Here is a 20,842-nt window from a genome sequence, read left to right as displayed (position 1 = left end):
TGATCCACATAACTGCATGTTCCGCCGAGGAGACATCCTTAATTGTGATTCGCAAACTTTGCAACGATTGAAAACGAAGTTTGAGTTGACCGTTGCTGTGCTCACTTACAACCCGCTGTTCACTGAGAGCTCGGTTGAATTCTCTCCGCACCACGTCTAAGGTCTGTAATCGTGGACTTTTGAATGTAGGAATTAGGTGCTGGGAGCATGTGTAGCCTGAGTCGGCCAATATGTATTCGTTATCTCCAAAATAATTCTGTGGGTGTTGAGCAAGCTAAAAATACCAAAAAGGAACTTGTTAGCTTATTATCATGTTAAAGTAATTGAAAATACTGACTTGAGAGGATGAGTAGACACGTTGGTCGTGTGTACTACCACACCAGCCATGCAAATAATAAATGATTTGACCTTGATGATCCGAAACCAACATGGTGTTGAGAGCATACGTATGCTTACGAGTCCAGAAGTCTTCCGGATCCTTGCTGGGTGCAAATGCAAGCGGTATGAGGGTGCCATCTATAAATCCTACACAATCTTGAAAGAACGATTTTCTACCAATCTGACTCTTGATTTCATTTCGTTCTTCTTGATTGGGCCATTTAACATAATCTTTTTCAAGCTTCAAAATAGCCTCAAAACAACGATGCGTAAAATTATGAACCGAACCTTCTAAAAAAATCCATTGTAAGTCTCATCTTCACGAGCTGAACTGGAATAACATATTACCAACCACTAAATCCAAAGTGGCGCCCTATCATATAGGCACTACCCCCATTCCCACTTGAACCGAGCCGGCATAAAGTGATGAGTAATTGCCATTCAACTGGTGTTTGAGGCGAAGACGAGTTATTAACAAAGACTAGATCATGTCGGATGAGATCAGCCAAGCGCTTGAAGTTTTGTCGTGACATCCGTGCCTGATGGAATCATATGAAGGCATTCAGAAACAAATGTTAATATGAGACGTATTAACATTTGTTGGGAACATCGACCAGAACTTACATGTCGGAGAAAATTCCGATCACTCCCATTGAAAACGTTTTGAAACTTCAGTACCTGGAAGGCTGTAAGTCGATCATGAAGCCTTGGTCTGATGTATCGAAGGTGAGTGAGTTCATCAAAAGCTTGACCAATAGCCAAAGCGATCTTGAAGGTATGTTGATGGATTGCTTGCTGGGACATGATCAAGGCTTCAAGGTTGGAGCCGGCTGTGATGAAGTTGTTGAATGTGCAAACAAGGGAGAGCGAAGCCATGATGAAGACGTCTTCGGAGTCATCCAAAAGCATCAGAGCGGCGATGTTGATCAAATCAAAGTGAAAACAGGCGTATAAATGAACATAAGAGGGAGGTTGAGCTGTAGCAAACAGAGCAGATAAGGTATGGGTACTCGCTTGAGCAAGCCCAAGTGCGATTTTTTGCCGCTCGCCAACACGAGGCATGAGTTGAAGAGGAGAAAAGTATGTAGGGGTCCTCAAAGCCTAACTTAACTAAGTCCCTGCAGCCAGACACTTCTTCCTCGCGAGCTCGGGTGTCTGGTGAGGGACTTATGACTAACCGGGCTTCCCTGGTGGTCGAGCAGGACTACTCAAATTTGAGTTTGGCGTGGAGGTTTTTTCAAACCTCAAATACTCCCACTTGGTCTCAATAAACTCCCGTGCCCATTTTAACTGGAGATACTAGCAGCCATTGCCTCCATCCCTGTCTATTCACATTTCACATATCTCTTTCTGAGCTTTGTCAAGAAAGGAATGAAGTTTTTGAAATTTGAAATTTGGTCGCAGGTAACGACTGTATTGACAAAACAAAATTTAAGATAACACATTCCGTTTGCTCTTGCAAAAGGACTGCTTTTTGATCAATGACATTCAATCAATGACAAAAGTTGTTCATTTGCCTGTTCTGGAGATTTTGCTCTCCTCAGAATTGATGTATCATATAAACTACATAAGCTATAGGACTGTAGAGGATTAGGTCAATTCAAGTTCCTGCTCGATCACCAAAATCATGCGATAATTCACAAGTCCCTCTCCAGGGCACCGAGCTCGCGAAGGTAAGAAAGCCTCTGCGAGTTTGGGACTTGTGTTAAGTTAGCCTCAAAGCTATATACTTTGGGGCCCAAATATACTTTTTTTTTCCCTGCCAAAAAAAAAATCGAAAAAAGTATGTATGACAACTATGTACGAACTATATAAGCGTACATATGTAGCTTTGAGTACCATAGATGATGGCGACTAAAAGTTGAGACTGAGTTGATAAAGTGAGGTTCAATAATAAAATGTTGTTTAAATGCTGTTTCGTATCAGGACTTTTGCGATATTTTCCAGCCAATCGCAACTTCATTTGTCTCATCCTCTTCCTTCTTAACGCAAGAGCGAGATTCATGGTTGTACTCAACACTATATCTCATAGTAGCTCGTCCATCCCACACCTTACACACTGAGACTATTGAGCTGGGCTACTCTCCAACTACAGGGTACCACTGATCATATGAAAGAAATATGAATTATGTGGCCTCTAGCAAATTGAATGCTTTTGTATATAAAACATTTTCTACCTACACAAAATAACCTGATGAATTTTTGATCGGACTACATCTACCTGTTTTTGATTCTCAAAAATACATGGGAATCAAATCAAGTCAAAAAACTTTTGAAATAACATGTAGATCCAACCATATATAAATTCTGAAATCATGAGAAATAAATCCAGAATAATTTAATAGGCACTTATGAGGCATACATTTCTGGAGAGCTGTTACCCAATGAATATACATTTCTGGTTATCTCATATCTTCAAACTCGACTATCTTTTTCCTCAACGCAGGAAGTTGGAACGCACATATTGATTCATTGTTTCTTACGGAAAAAGAGCTGTCAATATGGGACCCTCAAACAGGACAGAATCAGGATTGAAGCACGTTAACGTCAGCATTTCTGCTTCTGTTCCAACAATTCTGGCGGTTATCACTGGTTAGCTCTGGTTACTTTGCTGCAGAGCTTGGCGAAGTGCGTCATCAAAATCGTGTTCATGGCCCACTGCGGTGCGATCCTTCACAATTACCGCGCCCGCGCGTGGGCTGTGCTAACCCTCTACAGCCCTGCCCTCTACACAAGAGGAGAGTGTGTCCCAGCTTGCGCGGCGGGGATGGTCCGGCAAAGGCCCGGATAAGGTTTCTGATCACCTAATGGTCGCGTACATCAATACATTCTCTCGGACTCTATCGGGATGCACAATGTTGTTCTCTTATCGCATTCAAGAGCTGATACGCTTGATCGCAGAGAAGTCAACCGATACATGTATGTAACTGTTTGATGGTTGTGGCAGGGGCGATGGCTTTCCTCCTGACATTCAATTGATAAGCACATGTCGTATGCAAAGCAAAGGAGACTCTAAACACCCAAATCCTTATGCAATATTCAAGGCAAGCGAAAAAAATGGTGGCCAAGCATCAAAGGGCATACTTGTTACTTGTCAATCAGCTTCATCACAATACAAAAGTTAACCGCAACCACAGAGACGTGAAGCAAGCGGAGACCAAAGATTCAGGGACCCATGTAATACCAAACCGAGCTCGCAATCAGCTTCTCCACAATACAAAACTTGACAATGTCCACATCTTGAAATCCAACATGATGCAACGCTGCAGAAGTTGGTGCAAGGGAGCACAGCATTATGCTCTATGACAAATGTTTTTAGGAGAGTCATACGGACAGCAACTCAGGTACTCTTCAACAAGTATAAAAGCTTGACTGATTTGCTGACAATTTGTTCCTTATCCAATCATCCTACTGAGTTGTTTGTTTGACCTGCGCACTTGCCTGGGTATGTTTCCCAACTTTTTTCATCAGCCAATTGTAGATTTTTTCTAAAAACATGAACCAAGCTCATACTTGATGATTCCTTACCTTACTCTTTTGATTGGGATAGATACTATTGGTTTCAATCTGAAGCTAACCCACACACAATCTTTCAAATTCTGTGACTTTAGCATCCCGGTGAGTCTTGAGATATTCAACCAAATCTTCTTAACAATTTCCTGTGTCTAAAACTTGGTTGCTCAATTAGATATCATCATGAACCTCAGCATTGTTGCAGCCATATTCATGGCATCTGTATCATTCAACCAAGTTTTTGGCACAAGGGAAACAGGAATTCTCTCTGCTGATCAGGCCTTGGAAGCCTTGGGCAACCCACTGGCCCGCACCATAGATACAGAGGAGGATTGTCCTGCTTGTAAAGGTGAGCCAGGAGCTTCACACACCTGTGCAAGCTCTAGTGGTAGTAGTTAAAATCTTATGCCACAACATCTGTGGTGTGAAAGTTTATGTAAGATGACTACATTATCATTGTGGCATTGGTGACCAAATCTATGTTCAGAGCAATCATTTTGTTGTCCAGCATGGGAGGCAAGAGATACATTGTTTGTGTTACTGAGTTCTCAAGGGTCAATTTGCTATATACCAACCACATGCACATCCTTTCCCCAAGCTTTAAAAGAGTCATGTGAATGCATACAATGATTTTCAACACCCACTAGAGGATGCTACCATCTCACAATCCATGAACCCTTGAGTAAATATGGCACTATGAGATGTTACCATCTCACAAACCATGAACAGTTGAGTAAATATAGCACAAGGTGTGATACCATCTTGTTATTGTATCTTATAACAAACCTTGTGTTTCTTTTTCCTATTTGATTGTTTCATTCATCCTGTCTTGAGCGCTTATGTGTTTTATGTGATATAAACTGACCAAAGTCCCACGCTTGCGCTGTCAGTCCTCGAGTGTTTATACCCAGAGAAAAAACACCAAAAGAACTTCACACATAGAAGTCCCTACCTTCTTTATGCAATGTATATATAAGAAATCAATATAATAAATATTTCACGAATACATCTTAATGATCTAGTTTCTAAGATCTAATGACAAAATATAAAACTACATAAAAAGATAATGAACACAACTTAATGACCTAGTTTCAAAGGTCCTGGAATTGACACAAACAAGGATAGAAGATTCCAACTACGTGAATCTAAGGAAAACATTATATACAAATGAGAAGCTAGTTAAAGAATATTAGTAAGATTCCTCATATAACGAATAGAAGAATAAAGTATTACGTACGAAGTACGGACGGAATAGAGATTGCCAAGACTATTCCAATAGACACGGAAGGAACAGATCCCCAATACTCCGCTGAATAATACTAGAAGTAACGATAGTAGCTATTTACGTAAAATCCTTAGCTAAGGAAGTAATCACGGATTACATAAAAGATATATAAGAGTACTCACAAAGAAGACTGATGACCTAATCCTTGGCGTATGATATTACGTATAACCTACGGATCACAGCAGGAAATAAGAGCTCCTAGTTTTTTAGCCAAGAGCTGAACTAAGAACTGAGAAAGGTATAAAGAGCCTTCCTTCTACTAACAAGAAGGAGAGGCATCGAATTTTTACCAACCATAATTTACAAGTAACCGTCAGTGTTCTTAATCTTTACGAAGTCCATCATATATTTGAAAATCCTTACTTTTCTCTCTATGTTCCACTTCTTAAACTTAAGTTCCCCAGCGTTTCTCTGAAATTATCTACAGTAATAATAAACATATTTAATCCTCTTTTTCTAGCCTGATACGTAGAACTTCCCGATTCTGATATCGTTGTTCCTCTTTCTAATTCGCAGTTATTACTAGAATTCGACCCGGTACATCCCTATCTAAATCCCAGCAATACAATCAGCCTAGGAATCTGTTCCCTTACTAGATCTCGAGTGAGCGAACTTTCTATTTGGTCAATATTTCAGTTCTCGCAACGCAAAGTTGGACGAGATCCCTGTCTATTTCGTATAGCAGGCTACTCTTAGCTTATAGCCATAGAGATTGACACGGGTCTAAGGACTGACCATCCTATACTGTTAACCACAGTAGGCCCGTGAACTTCTAGAAAGAAATATTATTATCTACTATAATAAACTTACAATCAAATTGTTGTTCGTGTACACCTAGGTACTACGAGTAACAGTAATCCCTGTACCCAGCGGATTACCTTGTCAGGACCTTTACAAGTAAGAGCTAGACCTTTCTCGTACAGATATTATAGCCACCCTGACATGCGCATCCTCGCGAGGCATCTCGCGAGGGACTTACGCCAAATGTGTACGCTCCAAAACCTCAGAGATTTGGGTTTGGCAGGGAGCTTGCTTCAAGGCCTTATACCTTTTTCCACACCAAGGATTTGGGTATAGTCCAAAGGAAAAAGTTGAGCGTCTGCCTCTTCCGCATAATGTACATATTTTTTTCCCGAGGAAAGTGCTTCCCTCTTGCCTAAAATGTGCATCCAATATTGGCTCTTGACAGAGGATTACACATGTAACCTCTCTCTCGAGTCCAAATTTGCTGCTAAGACCCAATGTTTGAAGCACATTTTTTCGCAGAGGGGAGCAAATTCCTTGGGAAAAAGAATATGTACCTTATGCGCCAGAGTCAGGCGCACAAGTTCTTCTTTTGGACCATATGTGGTTCCTCGGTGTGGAAAAAGTTATAAGCACTCGAAGTGAGCTCCCTGCAAAAGCCAAATCTCTGAGCTTATGGAGCGTACACATTTGGTGTAAGTCACTCGCTCGACGCCTCGCAAGGTTGTGCGAGCGTGGGACTTTGTTAAGTTTATATGTGATATTGCATTGTTTTATTTCTTTTTTTCTATGTGTGTGCGTGTGTGTTGATTATTCTTCTATTACTTCATACATCATCAAGGGGTGAACACAAACAATTGTCAAGGAATTCTGGTCACCCGGCGTAAATATTGACTCACCTTTTGACTGTTCAAGCCTTGTTCAAAATCAACCTGTCAAGAAAGAAACTCTGGTCGGTTAAAGCATTGAATGATTTAGGAGGTAGTGCTTAATTATGGAAATACATTGTTTTTTAAACTGTGTATCTTTTTTTCACTATGTATAGAGATCATTTTGTTCCACTCAGATTCTTCTCTCATCGGAAAGAACCTGCAAGTAGTTTTTCTCTCTCAACATCAATCACATTCAGGGTACTCAAAGCAAGTATGTAAGTGGACATACTTTTTTCCGCATACCTTTTTTTGGTGGGGAAAATAAGGTCAAAAGTATATGTGTTTTTCCCCGACGTGACATACTTGTTTGAATACCCTAATTTTGTATCAATCTCTGACATCCTTTATACACCCTTTATTTAAAATTATCTTTTCAGTTAACAACTTTTATCCATCCTTTGCCTAATATCCCTGTTGCACTGTGTACATGTTTGTCTAGTTTTTCTCTCCCCTCTTATTTTCTCTCTCATACTAATGACTTTGTTGTTTGCTTAACCTGCTGCTTTGTGCTCAGTCTTATCATTTGTCTAGCTCTTTGAATTTCTGTGTGGCTTGGTGCCATTTACTCATTTAAACACAATTACCTCAGTTTCCTTTGATATCATTGGCAAAAACATCTGGCTCCTCTGAGCCATTCATTTGCAAACTTCTGAAATATGGGTTGGATTTCATGCTTGATCCTGCTTCTGATATTGATGTGAATGTGACCAACTGATATGCAAGATTTATCAAACCACATCCTACATGCAATTCTACAATTGCCATTGTTACATCTTTCTGGTTAGACTCAAGAAAATTAAGCATTTGATTCCTATCACAATTTTACCTAAGCCAAACCTTGTTAGACATGCAGATAGTTTGTCATGAATATCAGCTCTATAAAAGTCAAGTCTGTGATATCTTTATATGTATACCAATGGGGATGGATACCAAGATACCACAAGATAATTTTAGCTGAACTTTTATCATTTGACAATGATGTAGACAACACCAGGCCGGCAACACATGAGTGGTGTGCTGCCCTGTGAATGAATTACAAAATTTGCTGGCCAGGAACACAGATACCATTCAAATTAATCATTCAAGTTAAAGGTAAACCGTGTTTGCCGGCAAAACCTGATTGAACTCCCAATCCCTGCTACCAATTTCCAAGTTTACACGCTCAACAGATTTAACCTGATTTGCACACACCTCACCCCAAATTTGTTCCTCTCTCATCTCCTGCAATCAATTCTTCTATACCCTCAATCCAAGTAGTTTCCATTCAAACAAATTCATCAAAACTTTTAACACAACAAGTCAACTTCAACGTAAAACTCAAGCTTTGATGAATTCTTTTCAATCCCATTCAAGTTGACTAATACCAACTTGAAATCAAATCTGATACACTTCATGAACAAGAGAATCAAAGGTATGTAGGTGTTACATTAAACTATGTTTTAGCAATTTGACAAAACTCACAGAGGCTTAAATAAAGAAAATTGAAGAACTGAAGTACAAAGAGTATAATGGCTAGACAGTTTGTGATAAGTTAAATGGGATCAAGTGGTTACAAATTAAAATAAGGAATGGATTTTTTGTGTTGCAGCTTAAAAAACTTGGAAGTGTTAGAAGGAAGAATCCACTTTGGGATTCATCAAATCAGTTTTTTTGATAGATCTTCTCATTGCGCCACAACTATCCCCAAACTTTTTCATCACCAAAACAAGCAAAGATCACATCCTTACAACACTGATTTTTCTTTTTCTTCCCTCCCTCCCCTTCCCTTGCCACGCAGAGAACCACCCCAGCCAGGAAGTCACAGCCCCAGGGCCACACCCTCCGAACTAATCCCTCATAATGTAAGAGTGTTTATGAAATAGACTTATTGTGCTAGACACAAATTCTTTGTATGAGCATAATGAAACTATAAGCATCCACACATGTACAGAATAAGTCACTTGATCTGAAGAGTGCACAGAGAGACTAATGGAACAATTGTAACATCAGCTGTCTCAAATTACACAACACCAGCCTTCTGTGATAACCTGAAGAAAAATTGCAAGTAAACCTTCTTTTGAGGATTTTGCACCCTTGCTAGCCAGTAATCCCAGTTGAAAATGGGACATCAAGATAGATCAGCTGGATCATCTGATGCTGGTCATGAACCACAATTTTGGAACACGCATTAAGCAGAGTAAAGAATTGAAAAGGTGCCACTTGATCCATTATTGTCCCTGTGGCGAGTACAACTGCTTGCTTGAGTCAATATGGTCATCTGATATGAGATCACATGATCAAAAACCCTGGAACATTTTTTGTGACATACTCGACATAGGCATAGCCCCCTTCACGCGTTGAGATATGCTTGTATCCGGCCACTTGAATTTCGTCGCGCGTACACGGTGTTGAGGTTCTGAGCTCTGAAGTTGAACTACACATTAAAACTTGAACCAACGAAGAAGTCAAAGAAATAAAGGATACACTCAGATTAAAATAGAAATCAACATCGATCAAGACTTCGGATAACAAAAACCTCAAGCGAATCGATCAAGAAACAATCTAAAATCAAATGTCATTTCTAGCATCATCTGGAGATTTACCATCTTCACAACCAGAGCAAAATGTATTTCCATCAGAATCAGATATAACAATGCAAGATGTTAGATCAAGACAACCATCAAACGATCAAAATGAAGAAATGAATGAAAATGAAGCAGAAGAAGTAGAACAAAGAAGAGTTGCAAGAAGAATGAGAAGAAGATTAGAAAGAAATCCAGATGAGATACCTAGAGTTAAGGATCAAACTGGTGTTTCACTTCAAGAACAGATGGTTAAATTTGTAGAAGAGTAAGAATTCGATTCTTAGAAAACAATCATTTCACATCATTCGAAACGATACTGATGAGGAATTTGTTTGATACTTATTTTTGCAGCTTTGTTGAAGACATTACTGAAGAAACTCCTGCTTCTGCTCCTTCTCAATCACCTGAGAAGAGGGTCAAGAAGATTCACCCTTATGTCGAACAAGTCAAGTCTATGATGAGGCTTCGAACCACTACATTATACGTAGATTATTCACATCTATTATCAACCGAAATCTCCCTTGCCAATGCTATCAGAGATCAATATTATCGGTAAGCCTCAATCCACAAAGAAAACCATCAATCCAATTTATCTTCATACCAAAGCTAATCAATTTTCAATCGCTAGTTTCCTTCCCTTTCTCAAACAAGGAATCCAATCCTTAGTAAAAAAATATGATCCAGATTATCTACATATAAACAATCAAACTCATTCACCAAATTCAACAGGTTTAATTAATCGACAATTTAATTTAGCTATAAGTAATTTACCATTAGTGATTGGTATTCGAGATTTAAGAACTGAAAAGATTGGAAAATTAATGTCAATTGGTGGTACGGTTACTAGAACAAGTGAAGTTAGACCTGAATTAATCTTTGGTACATTTCTTTGTGAAGAATGTAAAACGATTGTAAAAGATGTTGAACAACAATTTAGATATACAGAAGTATGTATTCAATTTCTTCTTCTTTTAATCTTATCAATCTATTCCGAACTAATCATTCTGTAACTTTTTGATTTTTAATGATGATTTTTTTGCTATAGCCAAATATTTGTCCAAATATTCAATGTAATAATCGAACAGATTGGAAACTTTCAATTGAACAATCCATTTTTTCAGATTGGCAAAGAGTTCGAATTCAAGAAAATTCAAATGAGATTCCAACCGGTTCAATGCCAAGATCATTAGATGTAATCTTACGTGGAGAGATGGTAGAAAAAGCAAAAGCAGGAGATAAATGTGTTTTTACTGGTACCTTTATTGTTGTACCTGATGTGGCTCAATTAGGTTTACCTGGTGTTAATACTGAAATGATCAGACATGCTGGTGATAATGGTGGGAAGGGTGGTGGTGGTCCTGCTACTATGGGTGTTAGTGGTTTGAAGGTTCTTGGTGTAAGGGATTTAACGTATAAGACAGCTTTTTTGGCATGCATGGTTCAAAGAGCAGATTCGAGAGTATGTATCTTTTGATTTCCCCCCTGTTTTGTTAACGCTGTCGTGCTGATGCCATGTTTAATTGATCTCCATAGGTCAATGTCGCCAATGTTCATATGACTTTGGACCCAGATGTGGTGAGTGATAATCAAGAGACCCGAAGAGAATTCCTTACTGCCTTGACAGATCCTGAAGTAGAAGAACTTCGAGAAATGGTGAATGCAAAAGACATTTATTCAAGATTAGTTAGATCAATTGCACCTACAGTCTATGGTCACGAAATCGTTAAAAAAGGAATTCTATTACAATTAATGGGAGGAGTTCATAAAACAACACATGAAGGTATTAATTTAAGAGGAGATATCAATTTATGTATCGTTGGAGATCCTTCAACTTCTAAATCTCAATTTTTGAAATACGTTTGTGGATTTTTACCAAGATCAGTTTATACCAGTGGAAAAGCCTCATCAGCTGCAGGTTTAACAGCAGCAGTAGTCAAAGATGAAGAAACTGGCGAATTTACAATCGAAGCTGGAGCATTAATGTTAGCAGATAATGGAATTTGTGCGATTGATGAATTTGATAAAATGGATATTTCAGATCAAGTTGCAATTCATGAAGCAATGGAACAACAAACGATTTCGATTGCAAAAGCTGGAATTCAAGCTACTCTTAATGCTAGAACTTCAATTTTAGCTGCTGCTAATCCTGTGGGTGGTAGATATAATAAAAAAATGTCATTAAGAGCTAATGTGGCGATGAGTGGTCCGATTATGAGTCGATTTGATTTGTTTTTTGTCGTTTTGGATGAATGTAATGAGGATGTGGATTTTGCTATCGCTAGTCACATCGTCAACGTACATCGGTTTAGGGATGCTGCTATCACTCCGGAATTTTCTACTGATGCTCTGCAGAGGTATATTCGTTATTGTCGAACTTTTAATCCTAAAGTAAGTTTGATCTCTTTAGCCTCTCTTACTGAACTTGGAAATTAATACTTCTTATATTTCTCAGCTTAGTCCGGAGGCTTCAGCCTTACTAGTACAAAAGTATCGAGATCTGAGACAAGATGATTCTCAGGGATGGGGAAGGAATTCTTATCGAATCACTGTTCGTCAATTAGAAAGTATGATTCGTCTCAGTGAAGCTATTGCACGTGCTCACGGTATGGAAATGGTGAGTTTTACATCATCTTTCAGTCTAGATCATGATTTCTCTGGAATGTAGACTATATGTTGATTGTATTATTCTCCTGGTTCAATCCACTAGATTACCCCTGCATTTGTACGCGAAGCTTACAACTTGCTCAGACAATCCATCATACATGTCGAAAAAGATGATATCGGTCTTGATGATGATGAATATAATGTACCAGAAGAAGTAGAAGAAGCGATGGCCAATATGGAACTAGAAGCGCAAGCTGAAACAGATCCCATTACAAACACAGATATGACAGATCCAAGCTCCACACCCGCACCCGCACCCGCACCAGCACCAAAAGTGAAAAGAAAACCAACAGTTTCATATGATAAGTATATGGGTATGATGTCTTTGATCCTTAGTAAACTTAATACAGTTGAAAGAGAAACTGGAGATGGAATGAAACGATCTGAACTTATAGCTTGGTATTTAGAAGAAATGGAATCTAATTTATCAAATATGGAAGAATTTGAAATGGAAAAAGAATTAATTGTCAAAGTATTGAGGAGACTAGCCAAAGTTTGTCAAAAAACTCTATTTGTTTCTTTGTTGTAGGGATCAACTTACTGATTCATTTTGTTCTTTTTTTTTTCTTTTTAGGAAAAATGTTTGTTAGAAGTCAAGGGTCAAGGTTTGAAAGATGATATGATAGATGAAGAAGAGAAGAATGAAAATGTGGAAGATGTGATGTTATTAATTCATCCTGAATGTAATATGGCAGAAATCGTTTGAAAGTTTTCGATTTAAATTTTGTATATTTTTCTTCTAAGTTTGGATGTAAAAGTGATGCATGGTTCTTTGAAAGTTTTTCTTTTTTTTTGATTACAGTTGAAATCATTTGATTATTTTTTCAAAAGGAAATTCAAGTCTATATACTCCATCGGTTGGTTTTGTGATGAGTGATATTAAATATGATCGAGCTATCACATCAAAAGCACTCTGCTCCCTATCTACATGGTGTTTGTCATGAATTGTCCATTGAAGCTTTTTGCAATACCACTTGTCAATTTCTCTGCACAACATCATTTAGCACATCTATCACTCCATATATGGCCTCATATCAGACAATATCTCTGCCTCTTGGCCCAGTTTCTCCCTTGAAGTCAGGGAATGGCTATTGTAGGAGAATTCTGTTTCCTATCATCAATAACACTATCTGTCAAACTGTTCTAAATTCCTCATCGTAAGGATTCATTATACGGTTTTACTTTGAATCATTCGATCACGACCTGAGCTTATCTCCTATGGAAAATCGTCTCCGTCTTCACCTTGTCAAATGATAATTGAGATCATCCGCGCTAGACATGGTGATATTTGCGAAGAGATATTAAATCAGAATAATTCAACCAAGCACTGAAAGCTACAAATCACAACTTACACAATATTCTACAAACCAAAGATATGAGAGATATAAGAGATATAAAAATATGTGAGCAAGAAAAGTAAACCGAATTTCGATTTTTTTATCATGCTATATCAAACTCGAATCTTCGCCAAGATTTTCTATCGTCCCCTAACCAAACTGGCAATCCCAAGTGATCCATTGAATCGATAATTGCGTACGCGTCACGTTCGATAAAAGTGACCTTTTTGTTCCTAGAAACTAGGACGAGTGTTTGAGTTTTTGTTCCGTACCAAGTTTGTCGATTAGGGATATCTGATGGTTCATTGAGTCTATGGTGAGGACGAATCAAGATATTTTTAGGTAAAGCTTCATCATTTGGATCCGTTTGACTTGATTTCAAGGATAAGGAATTAAGGTAATCAGTTTATCAACTTCATGTTTAACGAGAGCGCTAAAACTCACATACCTCAAGATATCGAACAAATCCTCAATCAACTTTTCTTGATTTGATTCCTCTGATTCTTTAATCATTCTTTTAGTCAATAAATCTTTTCCCAATTTAACTTTAATCCATTCATTTTCTTCCTCGTCACTTTTAATGCCATTACTTATTCCATTCTCCTTGTACTCTTCAACTCGACTTTTTTGATAAAAATTTGAATTGATTTGAATCTCATTATGATGAGTTTGACGATTACAAAACGAATCCATGATCACTTCTTCACCATTCTTTTGAATCTCACCAATCACTAAATTATATCCATCCATAAGATCTAAAGCACTATTATCTTTAATTTCTTGAAGATATTCTTCTAAAGTTTGGGTGTTAGTGTTATTTAAATAATTTTTTAATAAATTACCTCTACTTATCCATTTTGATTTCTTTTGCATTGGTGGAGTGATGTTTGAAAGATTAGTTAAAAATCCAAATCGATTTAATCTTTTGGTATATCCTAACCAAGTACCACCTCCAATTAAATCTAAACCTGATATCACATTGTTTTCTTCTTTTTCTTTTTCTTTTCCAAATGAATGCCATTTTGCATTTTCAGTTGAACGTGCTAAAAATTCATCCCGATTTGATGCAATCACTCTTTTTTCAAATCCACCCCCCAAAGAAAATTGTAGCGTCATTATGAGGAAAAGAAATGATGTGATAAAATTGAATTGATCACTCACAATACGTATCCTGATTCTTTCCTCGTTGACCATAATACTATACACATTTGTAAATATCGCTCGGATTGAAATTTCAACCAAGCTACGCAGGAAGAATCGATAAAAAGAGTTATCTGCTCAAAGTCAAAGTGGATTCGATCAATTTCATATGGTATGAACCGAATTACGTCACAACATCCACTTTGGTCCGAGCAGATGGAGACTTCCACAGCTCGAGTAACCCCGTCGGACCGGGTTTCTCTACATACTTTCAGTCCTTCAAATTATGTTCCGGCATCTTCCACAACAACCTAAAGCTTTTGAAGTGATTCAAAAAGATGAATACTTTTACTTTTGTAGTTAACTTTAATGGATTATTCAGTCACTCTGACTCATACTAAAAATATTGATTTCAAACCGGTGAAGACAGTAACAAAATGATCAGAAAACAGTAAAGACAGTGTTGAGATTGAGAGAGGTTTGGGAAAAAGGGTAGAAAATTGTGAAAGACAGTTATAAAGACAGTGGTGAAACAAAAAGAAAAGTAAATAATAACAAGTAAGTTATAAATCTTCACTATCATCATCAATCACAATATGATCTTCTAATGTGACAAGTTGATGAGAGAAATACATAGACCCAAAGATTCAAAACCACTCCTTGAGGCATAAAAGGATTTCCACACTCATAGGAACTAAAGAATCTTGTTGAGGTCCTATAATAGACTTTGTCTTACTAAGATTTCCCCTAGATGGAGTACTCCTAGCCAGAATTTGCAAGGTACATCTTTTCCATCTTATCAAGTCCTAGTAGGGATAAACAGATGAGATATGGAAAACCTCGCAGTGAAAGTACATTGACTTCATGTCTAATTCCATCTCGATGAAAGTAGATGATCTTAAGGTTACTCTGAGAATCAGAGCTAAGTCTGATTATTTGATATTATCAATCATGTAATTCAATATGGTAAACTGGACATTGAGGGATGAGGTAACTGATGATTGATGATCAATGGATTCATAGATGATTAATTGTTAGAGCATCAGATAACTTGGTATCAACATACCTTTTGTGATTTGAGCCTTTGAAAGTGGCAGCCCGCCGCTGATTTGCTAGTGCAATATGAAAGGCAAACAAAAAAATGGTGCCCAGGTCTGAAAGGGCATACTTGTTACTTGTCAATCAGCTTCATCACAATAAAAAAGTCAAACACAACCACAAAAATATAAAGCAAGTGGAGACCAAAGATTCAGTGACCCTTGTGAAGCAAGCTGGCAATCAGCTTCTCCACAAGATGAAACTTGACAATGTTCACTTGTTGAAATCCAACATGATACAACTCTGCATAAGGTGGGGCACTGCAAGGGAGCACACCATTGCACTCTATGACACAATGCTTGGGGAGAGTCATACAGACAGCAACTCAGGTGGTCTTCAACAAATATAAAAGCTTGACTAATTTGCTGATGATTTGTTCCTTATCCAATCATACTACTGAGTTGGTTGTTTGACCTGTGCACTTCTTGGGTATGTTTCCCACCTATTTTCATCAGCCAATTGTAGCATTGTTTTCAAAACATGAACCAAGCTCATACTTGATGTTCCCTTGCCTTGCTCTTTTGATTGGCATATATACTATCAGTTTCAATTCAAACACAACCTACACAAAATCTTTCAAATTCTGTGGCTTTGGCATCCTGGTGAGTCTTGAGATATTCAACCAAATCTTCTTAACAATTTCCTGTGTCTAAAACTTGGTTGCTCAATTAGATATCATCATGAACCTCAGCATTGTTGCAGCCATATTCATGGCATCTGTATCATTCAACCAAGTTTTTGGCACAAGGGAAACAGGAATTCTCTCTGCTGATCAGGCCTTGGAAGCCTTGGGCAACCCACTGGCCCGCACCGTAGATACAGAGGAGGATTGGAAGTTTTGTCCTGCTTGTAAAGGTGTGGCAGGAGCTTCACACACCTGTGCAAGCTCTGATTCTAGTGGTAGTAGTTAAAAGCTTATGCCACAACATCTGTGGTGTGAAAGTTTATGTAAGATGACTACATTATCATTGTGGCATTGGTGACCAAATCTATGTTCAGAGCAATCATTTTGTTGTCCAGCATGGGAGGCAAGAGATACATTGTTTGTGTTACTGAGTTCTCAAGGGTCAATTTGCTATATACCAACCACATGCACATCCTTTCCCCAAGCTTTAAAAGAGTCATGTGAATGCATACAATGATTTTCAACACCCACTAGAGGATGCTACCATCTCACAATCCATGAACCCTTGAGTAAATATGGCACTATGAGATGTTACCATCTCACAAACCATGAACAGTTGACTAAATATGGCACAAGGTGTGATACCATCTTGTTGTTGTATCTTATAACATACCTTGTGTTTCTTTTTCTTATTTGATTGTTTCATTTTTCTTGTTTTGAGCACTTATGTGTGTTATGTGATATTACATTTGTTTCTGTCTTTTTGTCTACTAGAGAATATACAGGTATGTCTGCAACCGTGAAAATCTCCTGCAACCCACCTACTTGAATCATCAATTCATTCAAGTCAAAGGCAAACAACAAAATTGAACAAAATCGACAAATTGTCCAAAACCTCCACTGATTCCGCTGAACAAACTGATGTTTCAACCAACAAAAGTTACGGCCAAGCAAGCTAAGCACTCACTAGCATATAACACAAATGTTGATCAAGCTTGATGCATTTGGATGTACAACTATGACTGTTTGTTTACTACTATGAACCAACGTAAAATTTGATGCCAAATTTTGGTATCAGAACTTTTGTATCCAACACAGTGTCCACTGAAATCGCGCCGGACGCCCGGTGAGGTTCAAAGTGCATCAAGTGTATCGAATTTGTGCGTTTTCCGAAAAAACGCGCCTGCCCTGAGCAGATCAAATGAGCCCAAACTTCATCTCAGGACTACCAGGCGGTACAGCTGTACAAGGCCTGAGTTCCTCAACAGGAGCTGCAGACCTCAGCTCAACTTGATGTTAATCGATCCTTTCAAAGTTCCAAAGAAAGGCCGATGTTTAGAGGCCTCGTCTTTCCGTGAGCCTGCAACCTTTCAGTCGAGGCTCATGAACCTCTCGAACTACTGACCCGTTTCCCAAAACGATCCGTTTATCCAACTTTAGAACGTGTATCAAAGGTGTCTGGAGAACTATACGTGTATTGAAATTTAAGGAACTATGTACAAGAAAAAAAATAGAAATAGATAACAATAAATAAGCCTTTGAATTCAACCTTGATCTGAGCCATTTACACTCCTTGTAGCATTTTATAACATGTATGAAATGTATCTCGAGGACTATCCGTGGATTTGAATTTTAGGAAGTAGACAAGAAAAAGATAACAATATACTGTGGATTTAAGCTTGATCTGAGCCATCTACATTTATTTTGGCTTGAGCAGTCGTGGGACAGGATGCCGAAAAAACATAAACTTTGTTGTCATGAAGAGACCAACCATAATCACACCTGGTGGAGCAAAGATCTGTAAAAATGTTCACCAAAAAGAGACGACCTGGTGAACTCAATTTGTAGCGCTTATAAGCTTGTACTATAGAAAGAAAACGATTAGTATGTGAATAAGCGATACCATCATCTGGAAAGATTCGTACCAGTGTCTTCATGATGCACCGATTCAGAGAAGGCCCGTTTTCTAAAGTCCAGTGAAGCTAACCTACTGCGCTTGAAGGGTTGAACTACAAAGAAGAGAAATTAGAAGAATTGGTCTAACTCAGGAGAAGAGGGATGTCCAGATATACTTACCATCCGAGCCATCTACATCCATTTCGGCTTGAGCATTCGTGGGACAGGATGCCGAAAAAACATAAACTTTGTCGTCATGAAGAGACCAACCATAATCATACCTGGTGGAGCAAAGATCTGGAAAAGTGTTCGCCAAAAAGAGACGACCTGGTGAACTCAACTTGTAGCGCTTATAAGCTTGTACTATAGAAAGAAAACGATTAGTGTGTGATTAGGCAATATTATCATCCGGAAAGATTCGTACCAGTGTCTTCATAATGCACCGATTCAGAGATGGCCCGTTTTCTAAAGTTCAGTGCAGCTAACCTACTGCGCTTGAAGGGTTGAACTTCAAAGAAGAGAAATTAGAAGACTTGGTCTAACTCAGGAGAAGAGGGATGCCCAGATATACTTACCATTGCAGTTATCCTCCGCAGACACCGAGAAAGCTCGCTTTTTGGCTGAATGAGAAGCTGGGGGAGAGGGTGGTAGAATATTGCGGTTGATGTAGGCGTAAGGTCGAGCGGTTCGAGAGGCAAGGTAAGTGACAGGATTCTGCACAGGCGGCAGGGACACGTATAGCTGGGCTGATGGCCTTTGAGAGGTAGGCGTAGGCGAACGGCGATAGATGTCTCTGACTGCCTCAATGATATTGTGTGCTGGGGATTCGATCTCTGGTGTCACAACATCCAAAACTTCGGAACTTTCAGCAAACGTGGTAAGAGTTGAGGGAGGGGGGGTGTCATGAAGGTTAGTCTCGTAGTGAGAACGGAGGAAAGGGGGTGTCAAAAGTGGAAAGGTGTCTATGTCCATCAGACTGATCGTGGTGGAGGACGGCCCAGAGCTAGCAGTCGAACGAGTAAGAGACGTGCGTGAAACCGAGGGGAGAGTATGGATGTTGACGGAGTTGTCCAAAGGTTCAAGCATGACGGAGTTGTCCAAAGGTTCAAACATCGGGGTGGTCGTAAGGGAGGAAAGTTCAACGCTGTTGTAGATGAGTGGAATGGGAGGTGGGACAGGGATGGTAGTCAAGAGAGGAGTGGAAGGGCGGGAAAGTGGTTTTTCTGAAGGTTCACTGGAGACAGGTGGGCTGAGGCCATGGCGAGATCGGTGAAATCGATTAGCCGTCACGGCTGTGAAAATATAGTACATATAAAGGTAAAGAGATGTGATAAGCAAATAATGCTGATTGGAAAAATAGTGTGAACGTAATGAGTTGACTTACCAAGCCACTTTTTGGCCTTGGTAGCAGACTTCTTGAAATAAGTAACAGTGGATTGAATTCGCGTGATCTTCATGATAAGTAAAGGTAAGATGTGTTGGTTGGGAATGAAGATAAAGTCGGAGAGGTCAGTATAAGTACTTGTCACAAGGCTCTTGAAACAGGGGATCCACGACAGTGACAAAAAAACAGGATAACGGGCATGCGAGCTTACAGAACACCCATGGTGGAGACAGGGTTCCCAATGACCAAACTGAAAGGACGTTGATTCCTTTGATGATTGAATGATGGCCTAGAGTGAATCTGAAAGGAACCGTGGCTACAATATTTCTCAGATTGTCCGCGGGCAGCTTGACTTTGGAGGATCTTAGCAGTTTGATTTCACGTAAGAAATAAACAAAGTCGAAACGGTGCAGGTGTTCTGAAAGCTTCTTTATTAAAAAGTGACGTTCGATCGGTCCGTTGTGATGGGCAGTCTAGAAGGTAAGGAGAGTTTGGAACAAGGTGAGGCAGTTGATCATGTTTTGGACTACAACTCGATAATTTTCAAAGGCCGCGTGTGTGTCATACATATTTAAACACTCACAATATGAAATCGGAGACGTTCCATGAGCGCTTCGCGAAATCCTTTCATGTCATGTCTATCGAACAAAAACATTTGTTTGAACAGTAAGCTAAATCCAGATGGAGTATAGTTTAAGAGTAGTCAGATCAGAATATGAAGTAAAAAACTATCTAGCTGTGCAAATGCAAAGAATAGTAGAGAGAAATATAGAAAGTGAGATGTTGATGAGCGATAAAGGATTTAAATCAAATTCAAAAAAGGGCTTTTGAGTACAACAGTGGGTGAGATAAGAAGACAGCAAAGAGAAAAGTGAGACTCCAATCCGATTTTATAGAAGATGCAAATAAAATATACACTAAAATCAACTTCAGATTAACCAAGAACTAATCTTTGATGCCAATCAAAAATGAACATTTCAATGTCAACCATTATTTCCACACCTTCTGGGGTTGGAGTTCGAGGTCGAAGGGAAGCTGAGTTGTGTCCGAGGTTGAAAACAGGTTTTTCAAATTTGTTTCAAAGTAAAAATTCTTGATCCTCAACCACTGGCCGGCCCTCTATCACAAACTATTACATAACATATGTAATACTCCAGACAAATTTCGGGTTTTCAAGTCATTGGTACATAGATGATTGAACTAAACAAAAGTTCACAAGGCGTGTAAAAATATAATGAAAGAATAATTTCAAAACAGAAAACTACATAAGATCGGACAACAA

General features: G+C 38.8%; 5 protein-coding genes across 5 annotated transcripts; 3 read left to right on the top strand and 2 right to left on the bottom strand.

Moving 5' to 3' along the window:
• Window positions 1-4,074: 4,074 nt before the first annotated feature.
• On the top strand, window positions 4,075-4,290 carry MELLADRAFT_124525 (uncharacterized protein; the record flags this gene model as incomplete). The annotated part of the gene is made up of 1 exon (XM_007407259.1): window positions 4,075-4,290. One exon carries the CDS (start codon window positions 4,075-4,077, stop codon window positions 4,288-4,290), a length of 216 nt encoding a protein of 71 aa, XP_007407321.1.
• Window positions 4,291-9,531: 5,241 nt separating this feature from the next.
• MELLADRAFT_42573 (uncharacterized protein) lies at window positions 9,532-12,933 on the top strand (the record flags this gene model as incomplete). The annotated part of the gene is made up of 8 exons (XM_007407260.1): window positions 9,532-9,681; window positions 9,768-9,968; window positions 10,045-10,363; window positions 10,462-10,879; window positions 10,987-11,804; window positions 11,869-12,030; window positions 12,124-12,573; window positions 12,655-12,933. Coding segments are annotated over 8 exons (2,650 nt in total), but the record flags the coding sequence as incomplete, so codon positions are not given.
• A 587-nt stretch (window positions 12,934-13,520) lies between these two features.
• Window positions 13,521-14,533, bottom strand: MELLADRAFT_61092 (uncharacterized protein; the record flags this gene model as incomplete). Its single annotated transcript, XM_007407083.1, has 3 exons — window positions 13,521-13,788; window positions 13,866-14,211; window positions 14,260-14,533. The coding sequence occupies 3 exons, from the start codon at window positions 14,531-14,533 to the stop codon at window positions 13,521-13,523; spliced, it is 888 nt and encodes a 295-aa protein (XP_007407145.1).
• A 1,802-nt stretch (window positions 14,534-16,335) lies between these two features.
• Window positions 16,336-16,566, top strand: MELLADRAFT_124526 (uncharacterized protein; the record flags this gene model as incomplete). Its single annotated transcript, XM_007407261.1, has 1 exon — window positions 16,336-16,566. The coding sequence occupies one exon, from the start codon at window positions 16,336-16,338 to the stop codon at window positions 16,564-16,566; it is 231 nt and encodes a 76-aa protein (XP_007407323.1).
• Window positions 16,567-17,953: 1,387 nt separating this feature from the next.
• Window positions 17,954-20,191, bottom strand: MELLADRAFT_104102 (uncharacterized protein; the record flags this gene model as incomplete). The annotated part of the gene is made up of 7 exons (XM_007407082.1): window positions 17,954-18,144; window positions 18,206-18,289; window positions 18,357-18,539; window positions 18,752-19,468; window positions 19,561-19,709; window positions 19,772-19,860; window positions 20,144-20,191. The coding sequence occupies 7 exons, from the start codon at window positions 20,189-20,191 to the stop codon at window positions 17,954-17,956; spliced, it is 1,461 nt and encodes a 486-aa protein (XP_007407144.1).
• Between the last annotated feature and the right edge of the window lie 651 nt (window positions 20,192-20,842).

The sequence above is a fragment of the Melampsora larici-populina genome (assembly GCF_000204055.1).
Source record: "Melampsora larici-populina 98AG31 unplaced genomic scaffold MELLAscaffold_8, whole genome shotgun sequence".
In the NCBI taxonomy this organism is placed as follows: domain Eukaryota; kingdom Fungi; phylum Basidiomycota; class Pucciniomycetes; order Pucciniales; family Melampsoraceae; genus Melampsora; species Melampsora laricis-populina.
Note: the sequence above shows the minus strand (reverse complement) of the source record. Positions and strands in the feature narration are given on the sequence as shown.